This window comes from Pangasianodon hypophthalmus, chromosome 12 (genome assembly GCF_027358585.1).
Source record: "Pangasianodon hypophthalmus isolate fPanHyp1 chromosome 12, fPanHyp1.pri, whole genome shotgun sequence".
Taxonomy (NCBI): Eukaryota; Metazoa; Chordata; class Actinopteri; order Siluriformes; family Pangasiidae; genus Pangasianodon; species Pangasianodon hypophthalmus.
In genome coordinates this window covers 11,903,690-11,931,530 of record NC_069721.1, presented here as the reverse complement: position 1 = coordinate 11,931,530, position 27,841 = coordinate 11,903,690, and the positions used below count along the sequence as shown (strand labels likewise).

General features: G+C 39.0%; 1 protein-coding gene across 13 annotated transcripts in view; it reads right to left on the bottom strand.

Moving 5' to 3' along the window:
• cacna1g (calcium channel, voltage-dependent, T type, alpha 1G subunit) overlaps window positions 1-27,841 on the bottom strand; it is a 177,541-nt gene that overhangs the window by 32,818 nt on the left and 116,882 nt on the right. For 5 of the 13 annotated variants that reach the window (XM_053238658.1, XM_053238666.1, XM_053238667.1 and 2 more), the window contains exons 15-27: window positions 27,447-27,512; window positions 24,652-24,745; window positions 24,136-24,317; window positions 22,302-22,772; window positions 22,041-22,141; window positions 19,997-20,120; window positions 12,436-12,504; window positions 9,738-9,922; window positions 4,412-4,538; window positions 3,490-3,615; window positions 3,275-3,364; window positions 2,703-2,895; window positions 1,396-1,446 (exon numbers count right to left, since the gene is read on the bottom strand). In XM_053238658.1, coding sequence (XP_053094633.1) covers window positions 1,396-1,446; window positions 2,703-2,895; window positions 3,275-3,364; window positions 3,490-3,615; window positions 4,412-4,538; window positions 9,738-9,922; window positions 12,436-12,504; window positions 19,997-20,120; window positions 22,041-22,141; window positions 22,302-22,772; window positions 24,136-24,317; window positions 24,652-24,745; window positions 27,447-27,512 — 1,879 coding nt within the window. Of the gene's footprint in view, window positions 1-1,395; window positions 1,447-2,681; window positions 2,896-3,274; window positions 3,365-3,489; window positions 3,616-4,411; window positions 4,539-9,737; window positions 9,923-12,435; window positions 12,505-19,996; window positions 20,121-22,040; window positions 22,142-22,301; window positions 22,773-24,135; window positions 24,318-24,651; window positions 24,746-27,446; window positions 27,513-27,841 lie in introns of all 13 variants that reach the window. The other 8 variants (XM_053238661.1, XM_053238669.1, XM_053238659.1 and 5 more) reach the window with 7 other exon arrangements.

The window sequence follows — 27,841 nt, the reverse complement described above, 5'->3', positions numbered from 1 at the left end:
AAAATAACAGGTACTTATTGCTAAGAAGTAATTTCATGGAGGTAAGTAGTACCAAACTGGTATAAGAGTGAACAGAGTAGGTTGGAGCACGTAGCACCAGATGTGTAATAATAATTGCAACATTACATAATTTTCAACATTATGTTAGGAAATCATGTCCAGATATGCATCTTAGCATCACACAGTGCTGTTTTTCTGGTATTTTTTCACATTTGTTATCATGTACTTACATTATCAACCATTAAGGTCTGATATTATAAGGTCAATATTGCATTGTAGCACCAACCACGTATATGTACCTATAACTGGTAATTGAGATATTTAAATATTAAATAGTACATAGTTAAAACACTGTAAAATAAAGTGCTACTAAGTAATTTGTATGAAGAGCCTTACTAAGGTAGTGCCAATTGCCTTAACTTTATGTTAATTATTCACAATAAGTTCTCACTTTATATATGCAACCACTTTAAATTGAAAGGGAGTGGAGAAGGTCGCATTCTCAGCCAGCAATATAAAAAGTCAAATACTGCTTGTTCTAATTGACGAGTCAGTATAGCAAACTACTGCTTTCTTCTAGAATTGATGCAGTGATGGTTGAGCAGCACATCATAAGTTGTTACCATTGACATTACTGATTGAAGCACGTACATCACATAAATAGATGATTTGTCACACAATCATGCAATCTCTGTACAACCGAACAACAATGAGTGGTGTGGTGTGTGTTGTTAGAACAACTCACTGTGTCACTAGAATCGTGAAAATAGTGATAACTGGTGGAAACGGGTTACATCACAATACAAAGCGAGCACTAAGCAATGACACCCAAAACAGATATATCAGAGGCAGACAAATTACATAATGCTGGACGTTTACGGTGTAACTCTTCCCCTCACAGTCAGACACAATGCTTCACAATGGGGGCAAAAGCAAGAGCATAGTCTAACATTTCATTTATATCTAGCACTTACTGCAGACTGATGCGTGATTATTACCGTCAAGCCATTATGGTTATAGTCTGAGATAATTCCTGTATTCAGTTACACATACGTAGATAAAAGCTACATTATAGTGTGTATTAGTTCACAGAGTGCTATTGATATTAGGTAGAGATTCTCCTTTGTTTTCTCACCTCTGTCTGTCTCTCTCACTCTATCTGTCTGTCTCCCCAGTGTGAGCGTGAGGTTTAGCTGCTAGGAGCCGGTGATGCTGGTGGACAGTTGATGAGTTGTGGATAAATTACACACACACATGTCCACAGACGATTCTCACAGGCTTAGATGAGGTGAGGCCTTGAACTAGTGAAGGTGCCCTCCCTCATACAGCCCTATAGCCAAAGCCCCTTAAACACCACCACGGTGAACACACAGACATGCCAGAAATACTCTGTACCTGTCACTCCGCTCTCAGGACTGGACCAACTGACACCCGTCAGCATTATATCTAAAAGAATGAGACCATGTTAATCAGGCGAGGCCTGGGAAGCCTGCTGAAGGAGCTGATGTATAAGTAGAAAAAAGGAGAGTGGATGTTCAGTGAGAATGTGCTGGTGAAACAGCCTTGTTTGTAGCTATTTCCAATTATTCTGAGTCCAACTCTAGTTATCAGTAGCTTGACTGTTTTTGCTTCTTTAAAGTTATTACAATAGAGGGGTCTTTTTAGTTTTCATCTTTTGATGTCTACACAAATGAAGTTTTCAGTCAATGTTCACTGTAGTCAAACTACAGCATCAATTTTGGAACACTATACTGTACAACTATAAAAAATTCCAATCAAAAAACAAGCTAAACCACCAGAAAAACACCAACAGACTGATTGAGTAAGACAAAAGCTCACTTTGTAGTTCACATTAAGCTAATGCTTGAAATGAAAAAGGATGTTCGCAGCAAAAAGAGAAAAAAGAAATTGAAGCTCTCAAGGAGGAGTGAAAATGAGGTAATAACCCTTATTTAAGCAACATGAATAAACCACTAAACCACTTAAATAAAGAAACACATAAATCAAATTGAGATATTTATGAATTTAAGCAGATCCTGCAGTAGTCATGAAGAAGAAACAGAACAAGACTGGCAGCAGCTAGTCCTGAACTAATATTTCTCTGTGCTTGTGTGTGTTTGTGTGACTTGTGTAGTGGTTCCACTACTTTTCAGTTACTCGTCACCTGCCACTGGGTATATTTTCATCTGTATTTCTCAAGGGTACAAACTGTCTGCTATCATTTTGTCGAACAATATGCTGCCAAACCTCCATCATCACGCTCAGGGGGTCTTAGTGCTGAAAATAGTAGGCAGTTGACTAAAAAAACATAAACACAGAAATTGTGAACTTGTGATGTAGGACCTAGCCAACTGTTTCGCCAAACATTGCAAAACTAAAGAATGTTGTTTACCACTGCCCTGCATGCATGGGAAGAGCAGACTTGGCAGACCCCTGGGACAGGAATATACCACACACCCTGCTCTCTGTCAGGATTCAGGCTGGCATGCAGGCCATGGGACATGCTTGAGCTACGTTCCCAGGCAGAGGGGATCAGGCTGCAAGGGGGATTGTCCTAGCTACGCGCCGACCCGGGCATTTCATTCATTGCACGCCGGTCATTCTGATTAGCACTAGCGTGGAATTTAGCGTCGAATCTAACGGCCAAGCAGGACTCAGAAAGATGTGGAAAGACTACCGACCAGCCAGCTCCTTCTCCTTACTCCTTCTCTTTTTCTCCATCCTTTTCAGGCGTTTCTCCTCGCGCCGCTTGGCCTCTTCAGCTTCCTGGTGCCGCCGACACTTGTGGAAGTTCTCCACCACCACACCCACAAACATATTGAGCACAAAAAAAGCCACGATCAACAGGAAAGAGATGAAATAGAGCAGCATCCAGGGGTTGTGATTCATCATAGGCTGAAACACACAGATTAATAAAAGGAATTAACACAGTAATGATACATAACAACACAATAGGAAGAAGGAGTATGAAAGCATGAACTTGAGTGAGATATTAATGTGTCTGCCTGTAATCACAGTAATCATGCATTTACAAAGGTAACTGTTACTGAAGTACAATATTCATATTAAAAAATCCCAATTCCTATACAGTACATGGATGCTTTGGCTCCTGCTATACCAGCAATAAGTCAGCTGTCATTTTATCAGACAAGAGAAAAAAACAAATTTAGAGAACTGAGAGTACTAATGAAAAAAAAATAAAAGACAGTTTCAGAATTCTCAAATGGAAAATGTGACATCATTAGATGAAAGTGTTTGTGTGCTTGGCAGGTACCTGCTGATCAACCCCTACAGCATCCAGTCCATCATACATAATGTCCACCCAGCCATCCTTAGAGGCCAGTACAAAAAGAGACATCAGAGCCTGGAAAAAAAACACAAAGCAAAGAGAGTGCAGTTATCGCACTTGTCTAAAAAAGCACAACACAAAATGTTCGTTGAAAACAGGGTGAATTACTAAGCTTAAAGAGGGCTTGGCTAAGTGCTTACCTGTCCCAGGTTGTCGAAATTGTACTTGTGCCTAACCCACTTGTATTTAGCAAGAAGGCAGTCAGATTTATTTGTTATATTCCTTGTATCCTCCCCCTGGCACACGTAGAACTTTCCCTTGAACAGCTGTTCAGAGAGAAAGAACGAGTCTACACATTCAAGAGTCATTTACATCTTAAGACGCTTTACACTGAGGACCAATCTCATTAGCAGGAAATTACACATTACACATTGCACCATGGCTTTCCCATGAGTCATTATTAAAAATGTGTTACAGATCACTATAGGAGCACATTGATGCCTATTTAAAGGACATGTCATTGGTTCAACATGGCTAACATGTCAACTAGAAGAACAAGACTGACTTTTAATAAAGGTGAATCTGGTCATTGACTGGTTTACCCTCCATTATATTAGAGAAAAAACAAAAGAAAACAGAAAAGTCATATACCTCTAATATTACATGCAGGAGTACATACAGAGAGTCATGGAAAAATAGCTGTAGGACTTCGCCATTAGCTTGGAAAGTTGTGGAATGATAAAATATTTCATAAAAGTCAATACTAGCATAGAGAGGGCTGGATTCTGGGTCCCAGGTACCTCTGGGCATGGCCCTAGCCATATGTTCTTCTCATATACCTCTTTTGTCAGTATAATGATCCTTCAGACAGGATCTTGTAGAGTAACCCCACCGGGGCCTTGGAATTTATGACTCTAGGCCTTTATGATACAGGCATAATTTACTCCAGTGATGTATGGCATGGTACCCAAGCCAGCCTTGTGGCTCAAAAGCTGTTGGCTTACACAATATACAATATACAGCATTTGATGTTGATAGGCATGCACATATGACAATGATCACACCATATATTGTATGTTGTACATAATATAAAAACATTATAGTACAAGAACTTTAATTCACCTGAACCCCCAAGATGCCGAAAATGATGAAGAAGGCGCAGCAGATGACCACAATGTTTCCAATTGGTTTAAGGGATGACATCAGAGTTTCAACCACCAGCTTGAGCCCTGGAGCTCTGCTGATCACCCTAAAGTGGAGACATGCCACAAAACTGATTATAATCCTCAGTAACAAGGCAGAAGATATTGGCTTTGTCAATGGAAAAGTGAAGAGATGAAGAGTATTAAGAGAAAAGGCGGGTAAATTAGGGTACATAAGCAGATGTATTGGAAAAAAACACAATCATTAGGTAAGTTATAGAATGATCATGCCAAGGGAAGTGTGTGTGCAGATGGCAGGAGGATGCTCACTGTCCAGAACTGATCTGTGCCCACTCTCCATCAGTAGCCCTGTTTCAGCCAGCAGAATGAAAGAAAGAGGAGCTCTGTATTCCCACTACTACTATAAAGAGAGTGGTACTCCTTATAGTACACCTACTATAAGGAGAACAGGAGTTTGGCAATTAACACAAAAAATATGACTCCTTAACTTACACTTTCAGCTTGCTAACAACATACCATGCCTTTTCAGAGAATCTGTCACCTCCAACAAAGAAAACAGACAGTTGTCAGTGTAGCAATGTGAAATAATTCTTAACAGCAAGACAGCTAGAGCAACAGCAGAGCTGTCATCCCCCCTTGTGGTGGGCCAGCATGCACAGCAGCACACAAACACCCACACAAAATAACACACATGTAAAGACATAACTGTGTGTGTGTGTGTCCTTTTTCATGACATATAACTCAGGGGCTTTAAACTGCTTCTGCCAGCAGTTGGATAGGCAATTAACAAAGTTTAAAAGAGTACTGCAAGATCCTTAGGCTGTATACTATAGCAGAATCAGAAACATGGCAGTACCTCTCGTTAATCTGAAGAATAAAGGCTGCATTACTCTTCATCTAGCAACAGGGATTTCCTGGTAGAGCTCTAAGCTAAAGCAGCAGCATCCTGATTTGATCCTGGGCTTTGATCTCCTTAAAATGTGCCCTGTGATTATATCAGTGTCAGAAGATGGGAAGAAAGACCATGATAAAGAGACAAATCTGATTTAGTCAAAGCAATCAGTTGGAAAAACCCTGAGAGAGTTCCAATAACAGATTATTTCCTCTTTCCTCGGTTTACACTGTGTCTTTCCAGAAAGGCTGGGAGTTTATATTAGATCAGACAATCAGAAGCTGTTATATTTGATGTGATAATGCTAGATAAATCATGGAATTGACCAATGATGAAAAAGATCAAAAGGCCGAGACCTTTACTGATCCGTGACACTTCCATGCTCAGGCATATGCGCCATATGAGATTTTACCCTTGACCTGTAGAGGGCACTGTTGCCTGAGATGTCGAGATTTCTGTGTTTATAAGCGGCCATGCAATAAATGATGATAAGATAGGGTAAGCACATCAATGAAGAGGTCTTAAAGAGCGCAGTGGGCATGAAGCAGACACTGTAAGGGATTTGGATGTTGAGCAAAAACTCAAGAGAAGTTGAATCCCTTCTAGTGAAGACTAATGTGCTGCCCCAGCTTGGGGAGAACCATAAATATGGAGCAGACAGGAATTTAGAGTAAGCACTTGTTTGCAAACCCCAGTGGGAAGCAAGAGGATAACTCGGTCAAGCCTAAAGGGACCGGCAGAAACACAGAGGCTCCTGAATTTAACTCTGTTCACACAGTTCACTGCAGAACAGCACGGCTTCTGCTGTCACTTGTGAAACATAATGAGTATTCACTGTATTCAGATTTAGTCTCCCATACACAAGTCGTCAATTTTCTCTGTAGGAAAAGAGTCTGAGAGAACAACAAGTACTGTACGGAGGATCCACTTGTTCCCAGGGCACAAGCTTTCATTAATTAAAGGATGCTGGAGTCAGGCTGTGCTGAATGGAGAGAGAGAAACAGAGAGAGAGAGAGATAAAGAGAGAAGAGAATGCCACGGCTGTCCTTCACACATACATACACCAACACACTGCAGATCTACACAGCACAACTAAAAGTAGAATGTGAACACAAAGAAAGTATTTGGATTTAAACCCAAAGTGCCCAAGGCCTAAACCAGTAATTATTATTATTATTTTTTTTATACAAAAAAAACCCTACAACTTTACCTCCAGAAACACTGGAAAGCTCTGAATTAGTCTCAACTAATGATGTGGTTTTAATCAGTTATTATTTTGTTTTTACCTGCCTGCTATATTTTTTAACAAAGTGAGTCAGTTCTATTTTCCAAAATATAAACAAACTAGCAACCTAATTTAAAGCACTGAGACACTGACCAGGAAGTTACTAAGGATGAATGAATAAAGCTTGTAAATGCATCACACTATGACCTACATTCAGGTTAATAAACATTATCTTTATTTGTCCCACAAGCCACACATCTGACCACTCAGCCGCATGACAGTAAAAACTTCCTGCTCACATAACCTTTTTGTTGCATCCTTAGTCCCTCGTTGCACATTTCTAGTCTGGATGCTCTGTCAAGATTTTTTTTTGTCAAGACAAAAACTCTATACAGAGTAGAGATACAAATCCTCTTCTGTCTTGTTCTCTTGCTTCCCAACACACTCAATTAATCTTGAGAAATTACAATTTTAGAGGCAAAAACAATTACACAAGCAATTACCTAGAAACAATAATGGATTAAAGGCATCTCCAGAGAACCTGAGAATGCAACTAATCAGACCACAATACAAAACCAATTGAACCCATCTGTGTGCCATCCCTTTTGTTGCTCTTCCTCTTCTTAATTACAGCGAATATGCAACACAGGACAGCTAACTCGTTTCAGTGCATCAGTGGTGACGTTAGCTTAACAAATGAATCCGAGACAGGGTGAGCACCCCGAACATTCATAATTAAGGAGGGTTAACGAGAACAAATGTTAATAAAGCAGAGTGTGGCTACAGGATCTATACATCATACTGTATGTTGGAGGTCAAATTGAACTTATCCTAGAGAAAGGACATATTAAAAGAGCCAACGCTCTAAGAGGAATGAATGTGAGCACACAGATTATCATGTCGTGTTAAGGTTGATTTAGACACACTGGTGGCATTTTGTGTAACATCTAGCAACCTGCGGGTCAAAGGGTTGAGGAGAGAACATGGGAGAGTATGTGGCTCAGCTGCACACATATCAGATAAATCATTCTACTACACTGTACTAACACTATTAATATCTCTGATGAGACATGATCACAAACATAAACACACACAAAGTCACAAAATAACACATTTCCCCACTAAACCCTAACACACTGATAAATAATCCTACCTTGAATCTGCAACACCAAGCAGCCCACATATGGTGTAGATTACCCAGCCCTCCCTGCACCAGGCACATCTTTACTGGGGCAGCTGAGCTTGTGCTGCAGAGACTTTTTATGACTTTGTCTTTCTTTTGATTTCAACTTGGACTCCATAGCTGAGTGTATTAACATAAAACCCAGAGACTGAAGAAAGGTTTAAAAGTCAAGTAAAACTTTGAAAGGTGTCCAGTGATGCTGAAGCCCGCATGCAAGCAGTAAAATGCTCCGAAGCGGAGCGTTTTGGCGGCTGGCTCGGCTGTGAGCGAGAATAACACACCTTTGTAATGTAAACTCTGCAGAGCTGAAGAAGGCAACACACAGCATGACATGTTTTATTCACATGGCTTTTGCTACTTCAGGGAATCTGCTGTGTACAACAGAGAACTGTGTCCTTACACATAATGGGGAACACACACACACACACACACACACACTCCACTCAAACAGTATTCTGAATCAGTATTCGTGCTAAAAACTGCAGTGTCATAATGTGAAGAAAGCCAGTGACATAGCAGGCATAGGGAAATAGCAATGGAATGGAATGTGTGTGCATGTGTGTCTGTGAGTGTGTGTGTGTGTGTGTGTGTGTGTGTGTATAGTGCAGGTCTTATAAATATAGCTTAAAATTATAATCAGTAATTTTGAAAATATGGGTTTTAAAACTAAAGTTGAACTTGGTGTTCCTCATAAATCCACAAAGCCTAAACACAGCTGAACTGCACACACTCCCTAGGGTAGAACATCTGAATGCTAGTGCAAGAGGTAATGCTTTCTCAACTAAAAGGCAGCGTTATTGACAGGCATATAGAGGCGCCTCCTTGTCATGAGTGGTTAGACGTTGGTGGTCAGTTTGTTTTTATTACATTTCCAGCACCTGTGTCATCACAGAGACCAGAGTCTGCCCTTTCAACAGATAATTTATTGACAGCTGCCAGAATCTGAGAAGACCTTCACTGCATATTAGAGTAAAAAAAATCACTGACTCACCTTTTATTAAAACAGTGCTAGTAATTAGATCAGCTATAACTCGCGGTAAGATGCACTCAGCATTTTTACCTCCATTTCTGGCCTCACATCACCACAAGTGAAATTTCCTCTGATGGACAACATCATAAAAATGAATTAAGACACATTCAAATTTTCCTCTGTGGTGTCTCTCTGAAAGCATGATCATCCACAACCTTCACACATGGAACACAGGCACTACCTAATCAACAACAAACATGGAATGCAATTCTCCTCTGGAATGCGGTCCCTGAAAACACACAATGTCTCAAGTGGAATTCTCTTCATTTCTTTTCCTGTGTTTCCTCAGGAATACAACAATGATGATCCAAATCCACCCTTCATCATTATCATTTTAAATCCAATCAAGAAAGACCAATACAATGTATTTGATTAGATATTTCTGTAATGGCCAATTGAGAAACCATATACAGGAGAAATAAGATCACTGCAGGAAAAGGATGAATGAATGAGAGCTTAGATCCAGTAGAAGCATTTTGCAGGCAAATTGGATGAATATTAGATTTTGTGCTCCACTTGAATATTTGATCAATCTTTCAGCTGGCTTCAAGAGGTTCTCTTTACAAGAAGTGAGGCATGAGGCATACTGCAAGATAAGGCATCTCATAGGAGAAAATATCAACTTTCTGACTAAACCCTGTAGACTGGAATTTCAGATAGAGCTTTTTCTGCATAATCCCATAGATTACTGAATGTTGAACATCTGTTTTGAATTCGCTGAAATAAAGTAAATGCAAAAAGAAACTTTTTGCTTTTTTTTTTTTTTTTTACACTTAGGTTAAGACTTACTGATACTCAGACTGCCAGCTTGTTGTTCACTGTGTATTATTATATATAAGTTTTTATTTCAATTTAAAATTCAGTGTGATTCATTTATACATTCCAGAACATAGAGATGAGAAAACATGAGAGTTAGAGCAGAGCAAATTAGCAGAACAGCAGTATAAATACATACCGGAGGGGGCGTAGAGTTCTCAGCAGCCTCAGCACACGCAGCATGCCCAAGATCTTAGTGCCACTGTTTGAGATCATAGACACCAGGATGTCAATGACTGAGATGAGCACCAGCATCCCATCCAAAACATTCCAGCTGCTCTTCAGGTATGACTTCTCCCCAAAACACCAGCCCAGGGCCACCACCTTCAGCACACACACACACACACACACACACACACACACACAGATGAGCAATCACTAACTGAACTAACTTTGCTCAGGATATATTACATATATATAAAAAATACATTATATTATATTATATTATATCACATTATATTATATTATATTATATTATATTATATTATATTATATTATGTAAGGAATAAAACATTACGGGGCATGCTGTAATTTTGGGAAAATAATCCACACCAGGGTGGTATGATACAGTCCCTAAACAAATAACAGGCCCACTGCAACCCCAACGTTGATTACTGATTATTCTATAACAGCACACCCTAAAGCATTTAATTATTACATTTAATATTACGAAATGTTTGCAAAAAAAGTGATTTTCTGTTATTACTTGTCACAGCTATAAACAGTCATTTCCTCCTCAGTCTCTCTTTTTCCTTTCTCCTGAAGTTAATAAAACAGTAAAATGTCATGCTTGTCATGTTATCGAGAAACTGGAAAGAGCAAAGTCACCAGTCCTGAAGACTCTCCCATGGGGGAAAACCTGCTGACCATTACAATGAACTGAAACTGGAGATTCCTTCCTTAAATGTTAAATAAATGTTTTTTTACATAAATGCTCAACCTACAACAGTGATTATAGGTTTTTCTATACTAAACAACACGTTTTCTTAATCACTTTTTGTTTAAATTTTATTTTATGTGGAGTTCTGCCAATAAAAGCCCTTGTGAATGAGCTGTTACAATAGAAATAATAATAATAATTCAAACAAGTGCATTAATATAAACATATCATTGTATGTTACAACCAGAACTACTATCAGAGTCATGCTCTTATAGAAAATTAATCCATACCTTCTGATTTGAGAATTCAAACACACTGTTGGATGTTGAATTATATTGTATTGTATTGTATGGTTTTGTATTGCATTATATTATATTATATTATATTACATTATATTACATTACATTATATTATATTATATTATATTATATTATATTATATTATATTATATTATATTATATTATATTATATTATATTATATTATATTATATTATATCATATTATAGTATATTATGTATGTTATCATATATTAACTCTTTTTTAAAAATCAAACTCAAAACTCTCACATCAATGCCGGAAACTGTGTTGCTTCCTACTCCAAGTAACACAGAGTGACCTAAAAGCATGACCGCCAACTACAACTCCCAGAACAGAGCAGCCTACAAACATAGCCGCTGAAGACTACAGCACCCATCACACAGCCAATGACATAATCACTGCCACACTACTTAAGGACACTTAGTTTTCATTGTGAAGTATACGCTCAGTGTCTCGTACTTGTGATACCAAGCCCTTTGTTATTCTGCGCTAGTGTTCTTGGTCATGACTACGTTGCTGGTTATTTGGTTTATGCCTTTGTCTTTTGCCCAGTTAACTCTGTTTGCACATCACCTGACTTCTGCCTCTACTCCGACTTTGGTTCTGCCTCACGGGTTGGATTCATTTGCCTGTTTAAAAATAAAGATTCTAAAACTGCAACTGTCACCATCTCTGCCACCTGAAAAAAAAACTAATGTGTATTCTGGCAGAAACTTTACCATAATCTCCTGTTTTAAGTGCGTATTTAAAAGATATGTTTCCTAGATTCTCATAGGATCTTTGCTGTACTACAATAGCAGTTATGAGCTGAGCCTGTGCAGTAACTTAGTGGCACAGTATGATCTAAGATGAGCTCACAGCAGCAGAGGTAAACAAATCAGACAAAAAATAGGATCAACTCCCCAAAAAAGACTTCCCCAGGAGAAATGCGAATGCTCCTAATGCACTGCACATGAATATATCAAATGACGACATGATCAAACCCTCACCTGAACAAAGGCACGTCAGGCAGAGAGAGCCGCACCCCTGCAGCACCCCTCCCGTCTCCCTCACTCTTTGCCCTAGACACTTTTTGTAAGGCGTTGTTAATTAACCTCCGGTGAGTAAGATTATTCTCTAGCATGATTTTCATTTGAAATCTCTTGAGTGGGCGTGACCTGGCATATAGCAGCTCTCAAAATAGAAAGCCTAGACCTCACTGAATGACACCTGTGAACTTTTCTGGCTTCTCTTGAGAGGTCTCGGCATGTTCATCCATTTCAATGCTAGTGATTTGAATATCTGGCAGACAATCCTTTCTGTGTAGTACTAACAAACGTAGCACTGAAAGTTGAAGGCACATCTTAAAGGTGGACTTAATGGCTGCCTTTTCTTCAGTTTGCATTTCGTATGTTGGAATTTTTAAATTTAGCTATTTGAGGGAAGTTGAAGCCGTCAGAGAGAGAACACTGTTTCAGCCTTTGTCCAAGTATCTATGAATGTGATGAGTGGGACTGCTCTGGCCATGCTGATCTAAAGCAGAAATGCATTGAGCATTAATTTACAAACACTTACATGAGGCAGGGTTCACCGCCCCAACCCCCCCATCGGAGATGACCAATGAGCCCACACCCAAGCAAATGCCAGTGTTACCTCCTACCTTTATTGTCATTTCAGTCACGAAGATGGCTGTGAAGATGTAGTTGGACACCGTCAGGAATATACGCTCCTGTGGAGAGAGCAAGACGAGGAAAGAAAGAGACGTCTTAGTCATTGCAGTATCACACATAATGCAGTCCTCACTGTTTATGTGTGTGAGCATGTGAGCCATATCACACATTAGAGGTGCCTCCTGTGAAGTTAGCTATGGAGCTGTGACTCTGCCCACGCATAGAGTACTCCAAATGCATTAACATCTCACAGACACACACAAATACACACACAAACATACAGAAACTGTTCATGAGAAACTGTTTATCAGACTCAATGGGTAATGTTATTTACCTCAGCAGGTAATGAGCACTGTAGTAATCCTACCCCAAAGAAGTCAGTTCCCATTTGTAACTTTGCAGGAAATTAATCAAACAGGTTAAAATGGAAATGTACAGTGTAGTTATACGCAAATGTGTGAAAAGATGAAAAGAGTAGAAAGGAAACAGGTAAGTCTTAAAAAAAAAATCTGAGCCAGTTCTGTAAACTTTTCTTTCTACAGCTGACAAGCCCCTCTGATGCCAAGTCCACACTACAGCGCCCTCAGATCTACCAAGCATAGTTAAAATCCTCTACCACTGTATAAGAAAAAAGAATAAACATGACAGACCATGATGTTATAGAAAAATAATCAATGATGGGATGGTGTGATGCCGTTCCCATCCCAAAGCTAATTTTGATTTTGCAACAACAGCATGTCAAAAAGTATTTTATTCCTCCACAGCAATTTACCAATGCTAATTTTTTTTATTCCACATATTTATATTTGTACACTAAATATTGTGCAATATCCACAAGACAAGTTAGTTGCTGTTATCATTTATGTTACAGCAGCTATAAACAGTCATTCCCTCACAAGGCTCTTTTTTTCTCTTGAAGTTAAGACAAAAACTGCAGCTTGTCATGTTACTGAGAAACTCTAAATTGCTAATTCCTCTGTCCTGAAGACTCTTCTGAGGCAAAAAAGTTACTGACTGTTCATACTCCAGACGCTTTCCATAAATGTTAAATAAATGTCTGCTTACAGAAATCTTCAACATATCAACGATTTGTTAAATAACCTTTTTTTTTTAAACTCCTTTTATTATTATATGGAGAAATGATAGAGTGAATGCATTAATATAAACCTATGATTTGAATTACAGGTGATACTACAGTCCAAGCTGCTATAATAGAATATTAATCAACACCTTCTGAGCAATCAGATTTGAGAATTCACCAGTGCTGTGATATATTATTGATATTGTGTTTATCATAAATAATCACTGATTTATTCATCTGTAGTAGATGCTTTATCCTGGCCAAGCAGGTCAGTTTTGGTGGCGGATGTGATACCCCAGTCTATTGCGGCGTATCACACACACTCAGACCTAGGGCCAATTTAAAGTAGCCAAACAGCCTACCAGCATGTTTTTTGGACACCAGGACGACACCAGAGTACAGTCGGAGAGAATCCACAAACACACAGAGGTAAACACAGCACAGACAGTAACCTGAGCACAGGATTACACACTGAACCCTGAAGCTGCTAGATTCAGTTATAAAATGGGTTATTTTATAATAAAGTAATTTATTATAAGTAGTAGTTATTTCTTAATTTGTTGGGATTATTTTTGCTTAATCCCAACAAATTAATTCAATTCAATTCAATTTTATTTGTATAGCGCTTTTAACAATGGACATTGTCACAAAGCAGCTTTACAGAAATAAATGGATTCACAAAAATATATTGTAAATATTTGAATTTATCACTGTGAATTTATCCCTAATTAAGTAATTAAGAAATTACTACTTGAAAATGCACTTAAACAAATTTGATAAATTCATATAAACCCTTCTAGAATATGCAGAACATTGCTGTTTATTACACCTTCATCATTTTAAGGTGGTGCGATCGATTGCACGCAACAGACGTCATACAACTTTTAATTAGTTTTCATTTTTAATTAATAGGTTTTAATTAGTAACTTTTAACTTTTAATTACAAGTCTGTTATTTTCCGCTAGTTGAGAGGAACCCTGTGTGTATAAATTCTTTCTCTCCTCAGCCATGCTTCCTCTATGCTCTCAGGTGGAAAATGCATAAAGCAGTCTTGTCAAATACATTTGAACTCATTGCTGACTTGGGACCGTTTGCAGCACAGCCTGAAAGATCTACCCATCTACTGTGGTAAAAAGTGTACAGGCAAATCTCACACTAATTTCTCTCGTGTCAGGTATAAACTGTTTCTTCTCTTTGCCCTTCACCAGCCCAGCTTTGTCCTGGATAAAGGCGTTGATGATTAGCTCCATGCTCATAGTGCTGGCTGATGATCAGACACTGGCTGTACCCTGCACTACTTCAGGTAGCATTAACACTTGTTACTTGGCGTACAATAATGCCTCAAACGCACATTTATGATTCAGGCTATGCAAAAAGTTGATGGTAAAGCGGAAGGAGTCAGCTGATTTTTTTTTTTTTCATTTATCATAGCTGTCACAAACTTGGCTCAGGACCTGAGGCCCATACTAAAGGAAACCATATGCAAAGGGATGAGAGACTGCCTTACTATTTAAACATGGTTCAGGGAAAGAAAAACAGCATTTCGGCAGGAATGTGGCCATCACCATCTCTCCTCCTTATTTATTCTGCTCGTCCTTTTGCGTGAAGCACCAGACCCCATGACTGCGTCTTACAGTATCTACAGACTGCCTCAGCTCCGTACTGTTAGAGATGGTCTCACACTGACATCATATCTGCAGCATTTATCTGTCTTGGTTCTGCTGTGAGCATGTTTTCATTCATTACTGGCACACAATATGTGCATTTGTGAGTTTATGAATGAGGAAGACCATGCCAGAGCGCTTAACGTCTGGATCCCATAGGGTCTCGGTCAGTCACCTCCAGCCTTCGTCTATCTGTCAGAGCTTCTAACTGTTGAAATTCTGCTCTCTCCAATACACACAAGCGCAGAGTGCTTACTAAATAAATCTTACTACAATTCCACTTGCTCCATCCCTCCACCCCAATCTATTGCTTATTACATTAAGTTCTGAAATGGCACACTTGCTGAAAAGCATACACTTGTTACAGGAGGCTCAGGTGTGGAGTCTGATGGCATTTGTTAATATCTAAATGAAAAAAAGTCCTCATGAAGTATTAATGTCACACATCTAAGCTCAGCGAGCTACCCATTACTATAAAGAGACTTCATCGTGGGACTGTGACTGGCGTAAGGGCATGAAGAGCAATGTATCCAATTAAAGTTAAAAAGTTCTGAAAATTAAATTGAACATGTGAGGTGAGACAGGCAGGGAGAGAGCTAGTCTGTGAATACATGTTAATTAGGCATGTCAGTTAAATTTTATTGTCACAATGTTAACAATGATGAACAGTAATATTATTTTTGACATGAAACATATTTGACTCTTAATTGAGTATGCGAGTAAGTGTAAGAGTAGATGAAATTCGCCTGTGTGCAATCGAGACATTGGCTTGAGCAACTAGTCATGATTTATTCATCTTCAGCAACCATTTTATTCTGGTCAGGATCACGGTGGATTCGGAGCCTATCTTGGGAAAACTGGGCATGAAGTGGGAAAACACTCAGGATTTAATACCTAGGGTCATGATCTGGTTGCTAAAAAGAAAACTATTGCAAGTATTTGGCAATTGTATGCTTTTAAGCGTAACAACAAGAACGAGCTGGAAAATTTCAATAAAAACTCTAAAATCTGGATCTACTGTATCTGCAGAAAACCACATATGAAAACCACACATCTTTAAATTTATCATCCTGTTACATGCTCCAAGATTATCACAGCTAATCAGTTTCCCAACTGATATTTCAGGTGAGCCATCCACAAGTCACATAAAGTCAATCAAAATGCACAAGCTACAAACATGAGAAAGAAGGGATACACAACCAAAATCAGAAAATTCTTTGTCAAGGAATTGGCTCATTTGGCAGAGATTCTTTCAAAGATACAGTATGCTCAACCCGTTTGACCATTAGTGCAAATTCCCAAGCAGCAAGTACTTGGAGAGAACCACCATCCTGTGTAACTACAGTAAAGTTCATTCTGAGATGGAAGAGGCTATAAGCATGACAGACAGGTGTTAAGCAGAGGGCACTGGGGAAAACTACTGCCTCTTTGTGGCCATACTATAAAATGCAGGTTTGAAGGAGTCATATTTGAATGATGGCATTGTCCATTATAATATTTAAAGAAACACATATTAGCAATTTTGAAAAAAGAATGTTATCAAGGTCTAATGTAGATACACACTAAGAAAAGGGAAAAAAGGATACTATCATCTTCAGCAACCATTTTATTCTGGTCAGGATCACGGTGGATTCTATCTTGGGAAAACTGGGCATGAAGTGGGAAAACTGGGCATGAAGTGGGAAAACTGGGCATGAAGTGGGAAAACACTCAGGAAAAGGATACCTTTCCTTGTTGCTAGGGTGGGAGCTTTAATATGAACTTTATACCTGGGCAGGCGCCACACTGTAAAATCTAATTAAACATACAGCAGGGGGGCAAGGTCCAATTATGGACCCTAAATCATAAAGGTATATACATAAATGCACTAAAACTGCATAGAAATTGTACAAAAGATGTACCCGTCATGGTACTACAAGCAAAGATATAGATTTGTACACTTTTCCTTTCTTTTTTTCTATACACTTACACATTAACCTAAAAAAGAGTAACCATTGCAAGTACACACACGTGATAGCTTTACTATGCAGGTTCAGAGAGAGGTGATCAAACCATAAAGTCTCAGAGAAAAAAAGTTACAAAAAGTTAAAATCAGATTACATATGCTAGACTTGGGGGAAAAAAAAAAGGATGGAAAACAGAAAGGAAAACTAGCTTTCCCAGGCTTCACAATGTGTCTAAAAAACAATAACTTACAAAAAAAAAGAAAAAACATCAGAATAGCTTTTGGATCATTTTTGCCAATAGCTTCAGAAGCCTCCACCATTTTGTGTGTGACACAGAAGGAAAATAAATACCATTGCACAATGACTGAACACAGTCCATTTGCATTAATTTCTATTTCAAGCCTTTTCACTTGTCCTTCCCATCCAAATCATAAGCCTGTGACCTCTAAATGCCTTCAGCTCTGTAAAAAAAAAAGAAGCATTTCAGTACTGCATGACTTGCCACCTACCCTGGGCTTTCTTTGGGAAAAAAATGGAGTAAAATCTATTCAGGAAACAGATAAATTTATCATAATGGCCCCCTGTGATCTATGCTTACTCACACTAGTACCTTCTCCTTCAGCTGTCTATTAGAGACCTGCTGCTTATGTGCCGAGCAGATCTCCCTCGAGTCAAACCCACACACTTCACTCACAGACAGACAGCAATGCATGCAAATCTGTATTCTCTGTATATTATCCACATATGCCATCACCAATCATGTACTGTATGTTAATACTATACAGTAATGTGATTACTTGAAAGCAAGAGATATTCCACTTTAGATGATATAACACAAGTCCAGCCCTACAGACACACACACACACACTCATTCACACACAGGTTGATTTTCAAATATTGTAATATTAAATCATCCCTTCTGGAAACAGTATATGAGGAAGAATTTTATGTTTCTGTTAATGATGGCACTTCTTGATTTTCTATATTCCCCTGACATAACCAAAACTTATTTCTGCATACATTGATCTGATTTTTAGCATGTTTTATGAAAACACAAAATACAAAACACAATAAGGGTCCAGAGTACACATCTTCAACAGAGAATAGTTTACTTGTACTCATATTTAGATGATGAATATTTCATTTCTAGACTTTGTGTGATGAAACAAGCAGAGAGTCAATATTTTATTAAAAAAAAAAATTATGGAAAAAAAAAATCCTATTTTAATGTTTACCAAGTAAAACAAATAAAATAAAAAGCAGTTTCCTTGTTTTCCCATTCTCATTTTTAAACAAAATAAACAAATGAACGCAGCATATACAGACCTTACCCCTTTGAGAAATCATTTGTTAATATTTTCACATTATTTATGTGAATATTGAAGCATGTTCTCTGAAATATCTTTTACATTACATTGTCATACGCATCAATGGCTTTTTAGTTCCAAGGCACTATTATAGAAATTACCAGGCAGCATTACAACTGGGTTGACATTTAAAAATATGTATAATTGCAGTGGTTTGTTAGATTGGTTCACACTTGTAACTTCACTGACCATCACTAAATGTAATAATAAAAAAGATTTAATTTTAATTTCCCTACCATACCAGGATTGAAAAAGCCCCTGAGCCATCTCAGTGCTATTTTGGCAGATTAATTTGGCTGTGCATGTTTTTAACGCAAATATATATTGTGTCTGTAAGTTCTGTGCATGCTTTTTATTATCATAATGCCTAAACTAATCATTTGGTCATTATTTATAGTGAGCACGTATAGGCCCTCTGGTAACATCACCAGCTGGGGTTATTCCCTGCTGAAATAACACTTGAATGAAAAGAATATTAAAAATATCAAAGCTGTCTTTTCTGAAGATGCCATGCTTACTGTGAGATGGGGCCATGTATGCAAAAGCAAAGCCAAATCTTGGCAAAGATATTTTCATCAAAGGCTAAAACGGGCTCCACAAATAACTGCATTGTAAATGAGCCAATTAAATCTAAATCTTTCATAGTGTCACAAACCTGAAGGGGATTAAAAAGAACTAATGAACTAATTACATAACAATTTTACATAACTACCTAAAACAAAGAGTCACAACCTCCAGTGCCTCTGTAACTGCTGTATATACTGATGTGAAGGAGATCTGAGAAGATCATTTTTCATGCAATATTTTGGCATCTCCTCTTGACATCCTGACAGTGAGTTGAGTGTGATGCGCCATTACGATAACACACTCTATAGAAACCCCTTCTTGCTGGCAATTTCAGAGACCTTTACCTTCATCTGTATTATTTTGCTGCTGACTATGTGGGCAACTGTCAAACTCATAATGAGAATAAACTCTTAAACTCTGCTAATCTTTCATGTGGGACTGAAAAGAGGCAAGAAGAAGAAATAGAATCCTTTTACACTCTCGTCCTCTAAATCCTGCATAATCATTCATTTACCAAATGTGTTCATTCTAATGAGGCTGAACCACAGCAAACGGTGCACCTATTAAATACGAAATTCAATTCATGTGCAATTTAATGCTTCCGATTGCTGAAATATAGTGAAATGTGTTTTTAATTTGTGGGTGTGATTTGGTGTGTAGCTTCTTCATTTGTCTTTCAAACATTAGGCAAATTATGTGTTGATTTCCAGATCATCTACCTATCTATTAACATATTCTGGTACATTCTTACCAATTAGCCAAAGAGAGTCCTTGCAGATAACTGAATCTATTATCATTACAGTGACTGAGCTTTGCCTTAGAAACAAGCTGCACTAGCTATGCCTATGAGATCACTAAATACCGGCCTTACCGATCTTCTGATCCTCTAATCAAATGTGACTATGTTTGTGTTGATGTGCACTCACAGGACTCTTTGCCTCAATCTTGGGCCTCTCCATGGCAATGGTGATGCAGTTGAGGAAGATAATAACAAGCACCACATGGTCAAACATCTTGTGCGTGATGATTTTATTGCAGCTCACACGAATCCTGTAAGATATGATGAAGTCAGGCACTTAGAATACAGATACAGCATGAAAGAATTAATGCAGATTATCCAGTAATTATATAATTTTAGGGCAAGTATAGACTGCATGATATTAGCCTCACTTGTGCCATTCTCAATGCTTAAGAGCCATTAGAAAATCATTGCAAGAGGCGTTGTGTTTATGTTTGCAAGTATGATTGCTTATTGGGTTGCATGAACATAAAAAGAAAAAATTTAGATTCTGAAATTACGGCAGAAGAATGAGCTACAATGCATAACTCATGTTTTAGCAGACTAGTAGATAGTGTGCTACTACTTTACTCCAATCCATATACTTCCATAATACACTATACAGCCAAAAGTTTGTGGAAACGTGACCATCACAGCCATATGTGGGACTTCCCCAAACTGTTGCGACAAAATTGGAAGCACACAATTGTCTAGAATGTCTTCATATGCTGTTGCATTAAGATTTCCCTTCACTGGAATTAAGGGGCCCAAACCTGTTCCAGCATGACAATGCCCCTGGGCACAAAGTGAGGTCCATGGACACGTGGTTTGCCAAGTTCGGTGTGGAAGAACTCGAGTGACCTGCACAGAGTCCTAACATCAACCCCACCGAACACCTTTGGGATGAACTGGAATGCTGACTACATGCCAGGCTTCCTCATCCAACATTAGAGCCTGACCTCACAAATGCTTCTGTGGCTGAATGGACAAATCCCCATAGCCACATAATCTAGCGGAAAGCCTTCCCCGAAGAGTGGAGGCTACTATAACAGTAAAGGGGGACTAAATCTATAATGAGATGTTAGGGGGACTAAATCTATAATGATGTGGGTGTGATGGTCAGGTGTCCACAAACTTTTGGCTATATAAAGTTCATATCATCATATCGCTCATCCCTAGTGACAACTCCGACGAGTAGTCATGCCAACATCCTTTCCCCAGCTCTAATCTCTCACTCTGTAAGGACAGATATAGTGGGCTGAATAGTGAGATGCGAGACATTCTCAACCTACATCTAAAATACAGTATAGGCAACATCTGATCTTTCTGTCAAATAATAACGAAATAAATGCTAACTAAAGGACATAAATGGAAATGACATTTAATAAAAACAATAATAATAATAATTGCAGCAGCTGACTTCTGCTACGTAAAACACACTGCAAATGATGAGTGCAAATGTCTCCAATGGTCCATGCTTCATTTTTCTGTGACATTACATAATTCGGGTATTAACAGCACACTATATCTCATGTATGCGTGAACCCACTAGCACTAATCATATGCAAAATACAGCATTTGAGACAGAGCTCCAGACTCCTAACAGGAAATTTCCTAAACAAGAAGGTACAGTGCAGCTTAGACTTCCACTGTAATTTAATGTATATACGACAGACGATGTGACTGTCTTGCCAAACAGGTAACAAAGATAAATCCTAGCCTCATTTTAAGCAAGAATTCACATTCTAACCTTAACTGTGGTTACAGACATAAGCACTTGCATCTAAGCGGTGCTGCTCTGCACAGAGGATAATGAGATCAGCATCTGAATGTGCAGCGTGGTGAGAATCTGCATCCTTTTGGGCACACTTCAGGAGGAGGAGGATGTGTGACTGATGTTTAATTAGTAAAGTGCTGGCAGAATGCACTGTGCAAAGCTGGGTTTTCTCCCCTCTTTTTTATCTCTAATAAGTACTCTATAAAGCTTAGTGTGAGGATGGGAAGAGACAGGGCCAAAACAGTGGTCTGTGCATGTGTGCGTTGAGGCTGAAAGCTCTGGGAGGTTCCCCAGGCTCGTTCTTACTCCAAAGCACATGAGAATAGGGCAAAACCGACTAAACGGACAGTTTGAGTGTGCCTTTAGTGCAAAATGGCAGACACTGCATATACGGCAGGAGAATAAGCAGGATCACCTGGACTCAGGAGGAAAGAGATAGAGAGACCAGGTGGTTCTCTGCCTGCACCATTCAGGCTGCTTACGCTCCAGCCAGCGGTACAGACGAGCTCTTCGACTCTGCAAAAAAAAATAAATAAATAACAAGAAGAAAAAGTAAGGATGTACATTCCATGTGAGTTATGCTTAAAGAGAAAAAACTCTTTTCCTCCTGTAGAGTCAGCAATTCCTCTATATCAACTCTTAATATGCAGCAAATAAGTGCTGCAGCTGTTCTTACCAGGTTTCCCTCCTCGTCAGCATTGTCATCCTCACTGTGATGATCATCTAATGAGAGCTGCGTGGTGGCTCCCGTGGGCGAGCTCTTGCCATTGCTGATCAGATTTGGTGGCCGTGTGCTGTGGATGCTAGCCGATCTGTGCAGGTACGGCACCTGCAGTGTGTCCGGAGGCAGGTCAAACGAGCTGCGTGTCTCCAGAGACTCCATGCGTCTGTGCCGTGGCCTTTGGCCAAAAGAATCTGTCCTGCTGAGGGAAACGTTATCACCTTCCAACATCCTTCCTCCCCCTCCAGCACCATCCTCATCAGAGCTGGAGTGGCTGTCTCCGGAGAGCAAGGAGCGCCGCTCGCCCGACTGCCGCTTCTGCCTCTTCAAGCTCGGGGCTCGGCCCAGACTGTTCCAACTGGAGCGTCGACTGTTCCAGCTGCTGCTGGAACTCCAGGGGGCATGCGGGGAGCTCCGCACACTCGACTGCAAGAGGAACAGCAGGAGGAACTTACAATATTCTCAGATCAGATTGTTTATGGTCAGATTTTTACAAAACCTTGTATTCTGCAACCAGAGAGACTTGCATGTTTACTTTCACAGCGCATATTGCTGTTGAGTCATCAAATCATATTCAAACTGACTGAAGTCTGGTATATTCTTCCTTCAAAAAACCTTTGGAAAGTAAGAAGAGCACTTCAGAGAAGGAGAGGTGAGGCAGGAAGTTGAGAAAAAGTCATTCCCTGAAATAGAAAAGTCTCAATGTGCCACCCACCTCCGCAGCAACTGGCCAGCAATGACGTATAAAGGGCATATGGGCAATTGGCAGGAACTTTGAATATTCCTCTGACAAAATGTACTAACTAACTAACTATATTCCCCAGCAGAGAGGGAGTATGGTTGTTCCTTTTTAAATAAAGTAGTTTGTAGATCAACTTTTTTTTGACTGAATACTAGCAGAGCACTGATAAATAAAACATCTTTACATGTGTATTCTTTTCATTTGCACTAAAAAGATTCTTTTCATTTGTATTCTAATGTGTGTGTATGTATATATATAACGCAATAGAGCTTCTTATGCAGTCAGTGCGTAGGGACTTAGGGACTTTTTTCTTAACTGTGCATTTAGAAATAAAAACAACAAATCACATTAACAAATTTGTTTGTCAGTCAGTTTCTTTTGATTACTATTTGTATATTACAACTGAGAGAATCACAACCCGTTTAGAGGATGCAAGAGTAATTAGAGAATACTTCTCTGAATACATTCAGAAAGATATTTAATTTAGTTTTTTCTTTCATAGTCATCTTAAAATACACCATTTGACCATTTTTGCTGTTTATTATAAGTAAGGCACATCTGAGACCTAATGCAATCAGTGCTTCTAAATTGCTTCTAAATTTTGCATCCTCATATCCTAAGGGTATACAAATCTTTAGACTCAACTGTAGCTTTAATGTAGTTTGGTTACGTACTTTTTTCATGTGGCTTGTATTATAGCAAAAATTCTCCAAAGAACAGCAAGCTAAACTACATGTCTTTTAGCTTACCTCACTGCAAGTATTTTGCCCAAGACAGACAAAACCTGTAATATCTACAACTTTATGTAAGTGTCCCAAATTTTGTTTGACTACACAACAAATAAATGTTTGCTTTTGCTTGTAGATCAGTTTAACACAATGCTCCATTGTTTGGTTGACAGCCTACAAAGTTAAGAACCACCTACTGTTATTAAAAAATAAATAAATAAATAAAAAGCCAGGAACAGCCCAGGCTTTAAGAAATTCAGTTTGGCCTGTCCTCATAAGCATTTCTGATTGAGCTTAAATCAGGCTTCACGATACTGACCGGAGTCTTGTCATGGCAGCCAGGCTCCATGGAAACATTGCTGCCCCTGCGTGACTCGTAGCCCAAAGCAAGGTCTTCTCCTCCTGAGATCTTGGGCACAGGCATAGGCGTAGCAGCCGTGTGGGTGATAAGTGGAGGTGTAAGGCTGGCCTTCAGATCCACATGGCCATTGATGGGCACTACTATAATCAAGAGTGACAGGAAGAGGTAGGACACACATTGAACATCAGGTTCCTCTAGAAGACATGGCAGATAGCTGAAAAATACATGAGGTACATTTTCTAACATTAATGTTTCAGCATGCCCTTAGCCCCTAGTAAAGGGAGGGTGCAAAGAACAGAAAATCACAAGAGAGGAAATAAGGTCAGATATCTAAACTCACACAGTGTTTGACAGCAATACAGCACAGTAAAATAATAATGTAATGTTTCATAAAAATATTTTTTCAATGATAATACTAATAGTAAAACAATAATTACAGAGAACATGAATGTTTGCACAAGGGAAAGATCTCACCAGATGAAGCCGACACATCTTTTTTGCTTCTGCGCACATCATCAATGCTTCGTGTATAGAAATCTGCTTCTGAGCCCGACTTGGAGCCATCCCCCTTAGGTGGAAAGAGAAAAGGTGTTAGTGCAGGACAAGAGGGTGACTCATGGCAGTGTGGAAATAGATACCATAGACAGGAAGTTCAGTGCAGGTCTGGCCTTCCAATCCCAGCAGCCCTCACACCTAAAGGTCAGAGAGCGACTGTGATCCATGGGAGAGTCATGCATGGACAGTCTCAGTCTGCAGTGCAGCACCACTCTGAAACCACTGTCATCACTGAATTAGCTGTTTGCTTATACAAGGTCTAAATATTTTTCAAATGTATCACTCACATGTATTTCTCAGAAGATGATCTCATGATTAGACCATCTGCTTTATTTGTGTAAATACGAATCCACATGGTGTTGAATATGTGCGGGATTTTTTTTCCCCCAGCCCACTGGAAGAACAGCATTAGTAGAACAGACACATTCAATAATTGCACTGTAGAAATAAACTCTGCTATTTTTATCAGAGGCTTGTGTCTCTTTATTTTTGCTTGTATCCCCCCCTCCCTCTACAGTCTCCATAAACCCAGTGTTTCAGTGTGGTCTAGTGCAAAACTTCAGCCTTGGGTGGTTTGTCAGAACAGCAGCACCAGTTAAGATTCATTCTCTCTCTCTCTCTTGCGCTCTCTCACTCTATTTCTCTCTCCTTCAACACCATTCCATTTCATTCCTTCTGTCATTCCTTCTGTAAACACAATGAAATTGCAACCTTATTCTATCAAGGTAACATGACAAAATGAAGAGTATACAAAAAAAATGTACAGGAAAAGTTATTTAAAAAAATAAATAAATAAAGATAAAGTGTATAATCTAGCCAATAAAAAACTTTATCACAGGTAAGACTGAAGCTATGAACCTGGAATTTTAATCTGTGTATATTAATAAAATCAGATATCTTATAATATTTCTATTGTAAAGTTTAAAATAACTTTCTGAGGTGACCATCTGGTGATTTCTGACATGAAAAGCAGGAGCAAATTGGACTGGGAAAAAGGCATCCAAATGAATAAGGCAATTAACAGTGGAGTTCTTGGTCATGAAATTGATGCCAAACTAATTAATTTTGCATTCCCTTTTGGTATATGACTTTCATACTTACAGCACTATGATGTTCAAACTGGGAGATGAGAAGGATTAAAAGAGAAAGAGAAAGAGTAAAATCTATTCTGACAAACCTTTCTAACTAATGTCAGTGCCTCCCACTGGTTTCACTTTAAAACAATCCAGTCCAAACTCCAAGTTTTTGAGCAATTGTTTTTGCAACAAAAGGTGACAACTGACTGATGGATGTGTGAAAGAGCCTGAAACCAGTGGGATTATTGGACAATAAAACAATAATTATTTCCTACCATGGCTAAAACAAAGAATAGTGAACACTGAACAGGACTTGTCAAGATGGGAGGGCACAACATCAAGTACAATGTGAGCAAAAACAAAAGAACTTCAAAAGATTTCTGAATGTGAAAAATCAAGAATGGAAAAGAGATCTTGCCTTATATGCGGTGAAGAACAAAACACAATAAGCACAGCTGTGATAGGTTTGTAGGTGGCAGTACAAACCATTTTCCACACTTTTTGCTTGCCCGTGTGTGCTTTCACTCTTTACGTTAGCATCATCACCCTGTGTAGTTCTTCACCTGGAGCCAGCCATGTGGAGTTAGTAGGGCAGATGTCTGTGTGACTGTGATTTGGCAATCTAAATCTTCAGTACCATGTGGTCTTTCTCAGTGGAGACAGACCAGAAGGACTGGTGAGATATGTTTCAGAGCTCATTGGTTTTTGGGGCTTTAACTGACCTTCTCAATCACCTCAACTGGCTTCATCCTTCCTTATAAATGCCTAAACAGCTAAAAGCCTCTCTGGTGTCATCGCAGGTCAGTGAAAGTAGCAATAATTTTAGTAGGTAATATCATCAGCTTCATTCTATGCTGGGTGTGTATGGGGTTGTTCACAAGACGAGTTTTTCTTTTTGAGGAGACTAGGCTTGCTCAACTGATTAAAATCGTTCACATGAACTGCAATATGTTAATGACTACTGTTTCACAGAAAGGTGACTTTGCATTTGATATGACGTTGAGAGACAGTCGTGTGAATCTGACGCTAACCTCTCATTATGACCTCTGACTGCATGTGTCACCTAGCACAGCTGCATAGATGGTAAAGGAAAAAAATAAAAGAGATGATGCCCAGAATAATGAACAAAGAGTCTCCTCAACAGGATCAAGAGCTTGTTTTCCATAATTACCAAACCTCCAATCTCAGTGTCCTGTTATTCCAAAAGAATAACTGGTAGTATTACCAATGATGGCATGGAGTGAAAGCTATGATAACAAACAAAATGAACAATAACACAGGGTAAATCACTCTTGGATGTGGGATAGTACTTTAAGCTATCTCGTGCAGAGTGATTTTCAAGTCTATTTAAAGTGAGTTCCCATTCCTTTTATTTGCTTTTGTTTGGTAGTCTGGCTGGCTTTGCCTGATTTCACTGTGGCTTTCCATAAGCCCCAAAAACATCCTCTCCAAGCCAGATAAAATAAAGAGGCTTTGCAAGGTTTGGATTTTGCCTGCAGGCATCAAGCAAGTGAACCTGAAGAGGGACTTTAAAGACAAATCTGCCTCTATGCAAACAACCACAAGTGACACCGTGCACAAACTCTGGGGACCTCCTGATTAGTCGCAGTGGGTTATGTCAAGAGGAGTGCTACATACCCCTGAGTCTACTGGCAGCTGAATACAGCTCAGCTGACCATGCAAGTCTTCCCTCTTGGCCAGTTCCTAAAGTGGAGATGTGTTAGATATTCTTTCTAACGCAGATATGAAAGTAGTTACAGAGACAGAAAAGCAGCATAGTATTAAGGAGAAATATTTTTAAATCAGAAACAGATACACAATTTGCTATAGCAGATAGATAGAAAGACAGACAGGAAGATTGATATTCGTACACTTGCTGTTAACATAAATTCTCACAACTCGGCAATTCAACATTATATTCCCTGCAGTAAGTAATATTTCTCACAGCAGCAAATGAAACTGCAATGGAAGCGTTCAACAAAAAGTACTGGCTTACTTAGACTGAATGATTGAATGAGTCAGGAAATTGACAT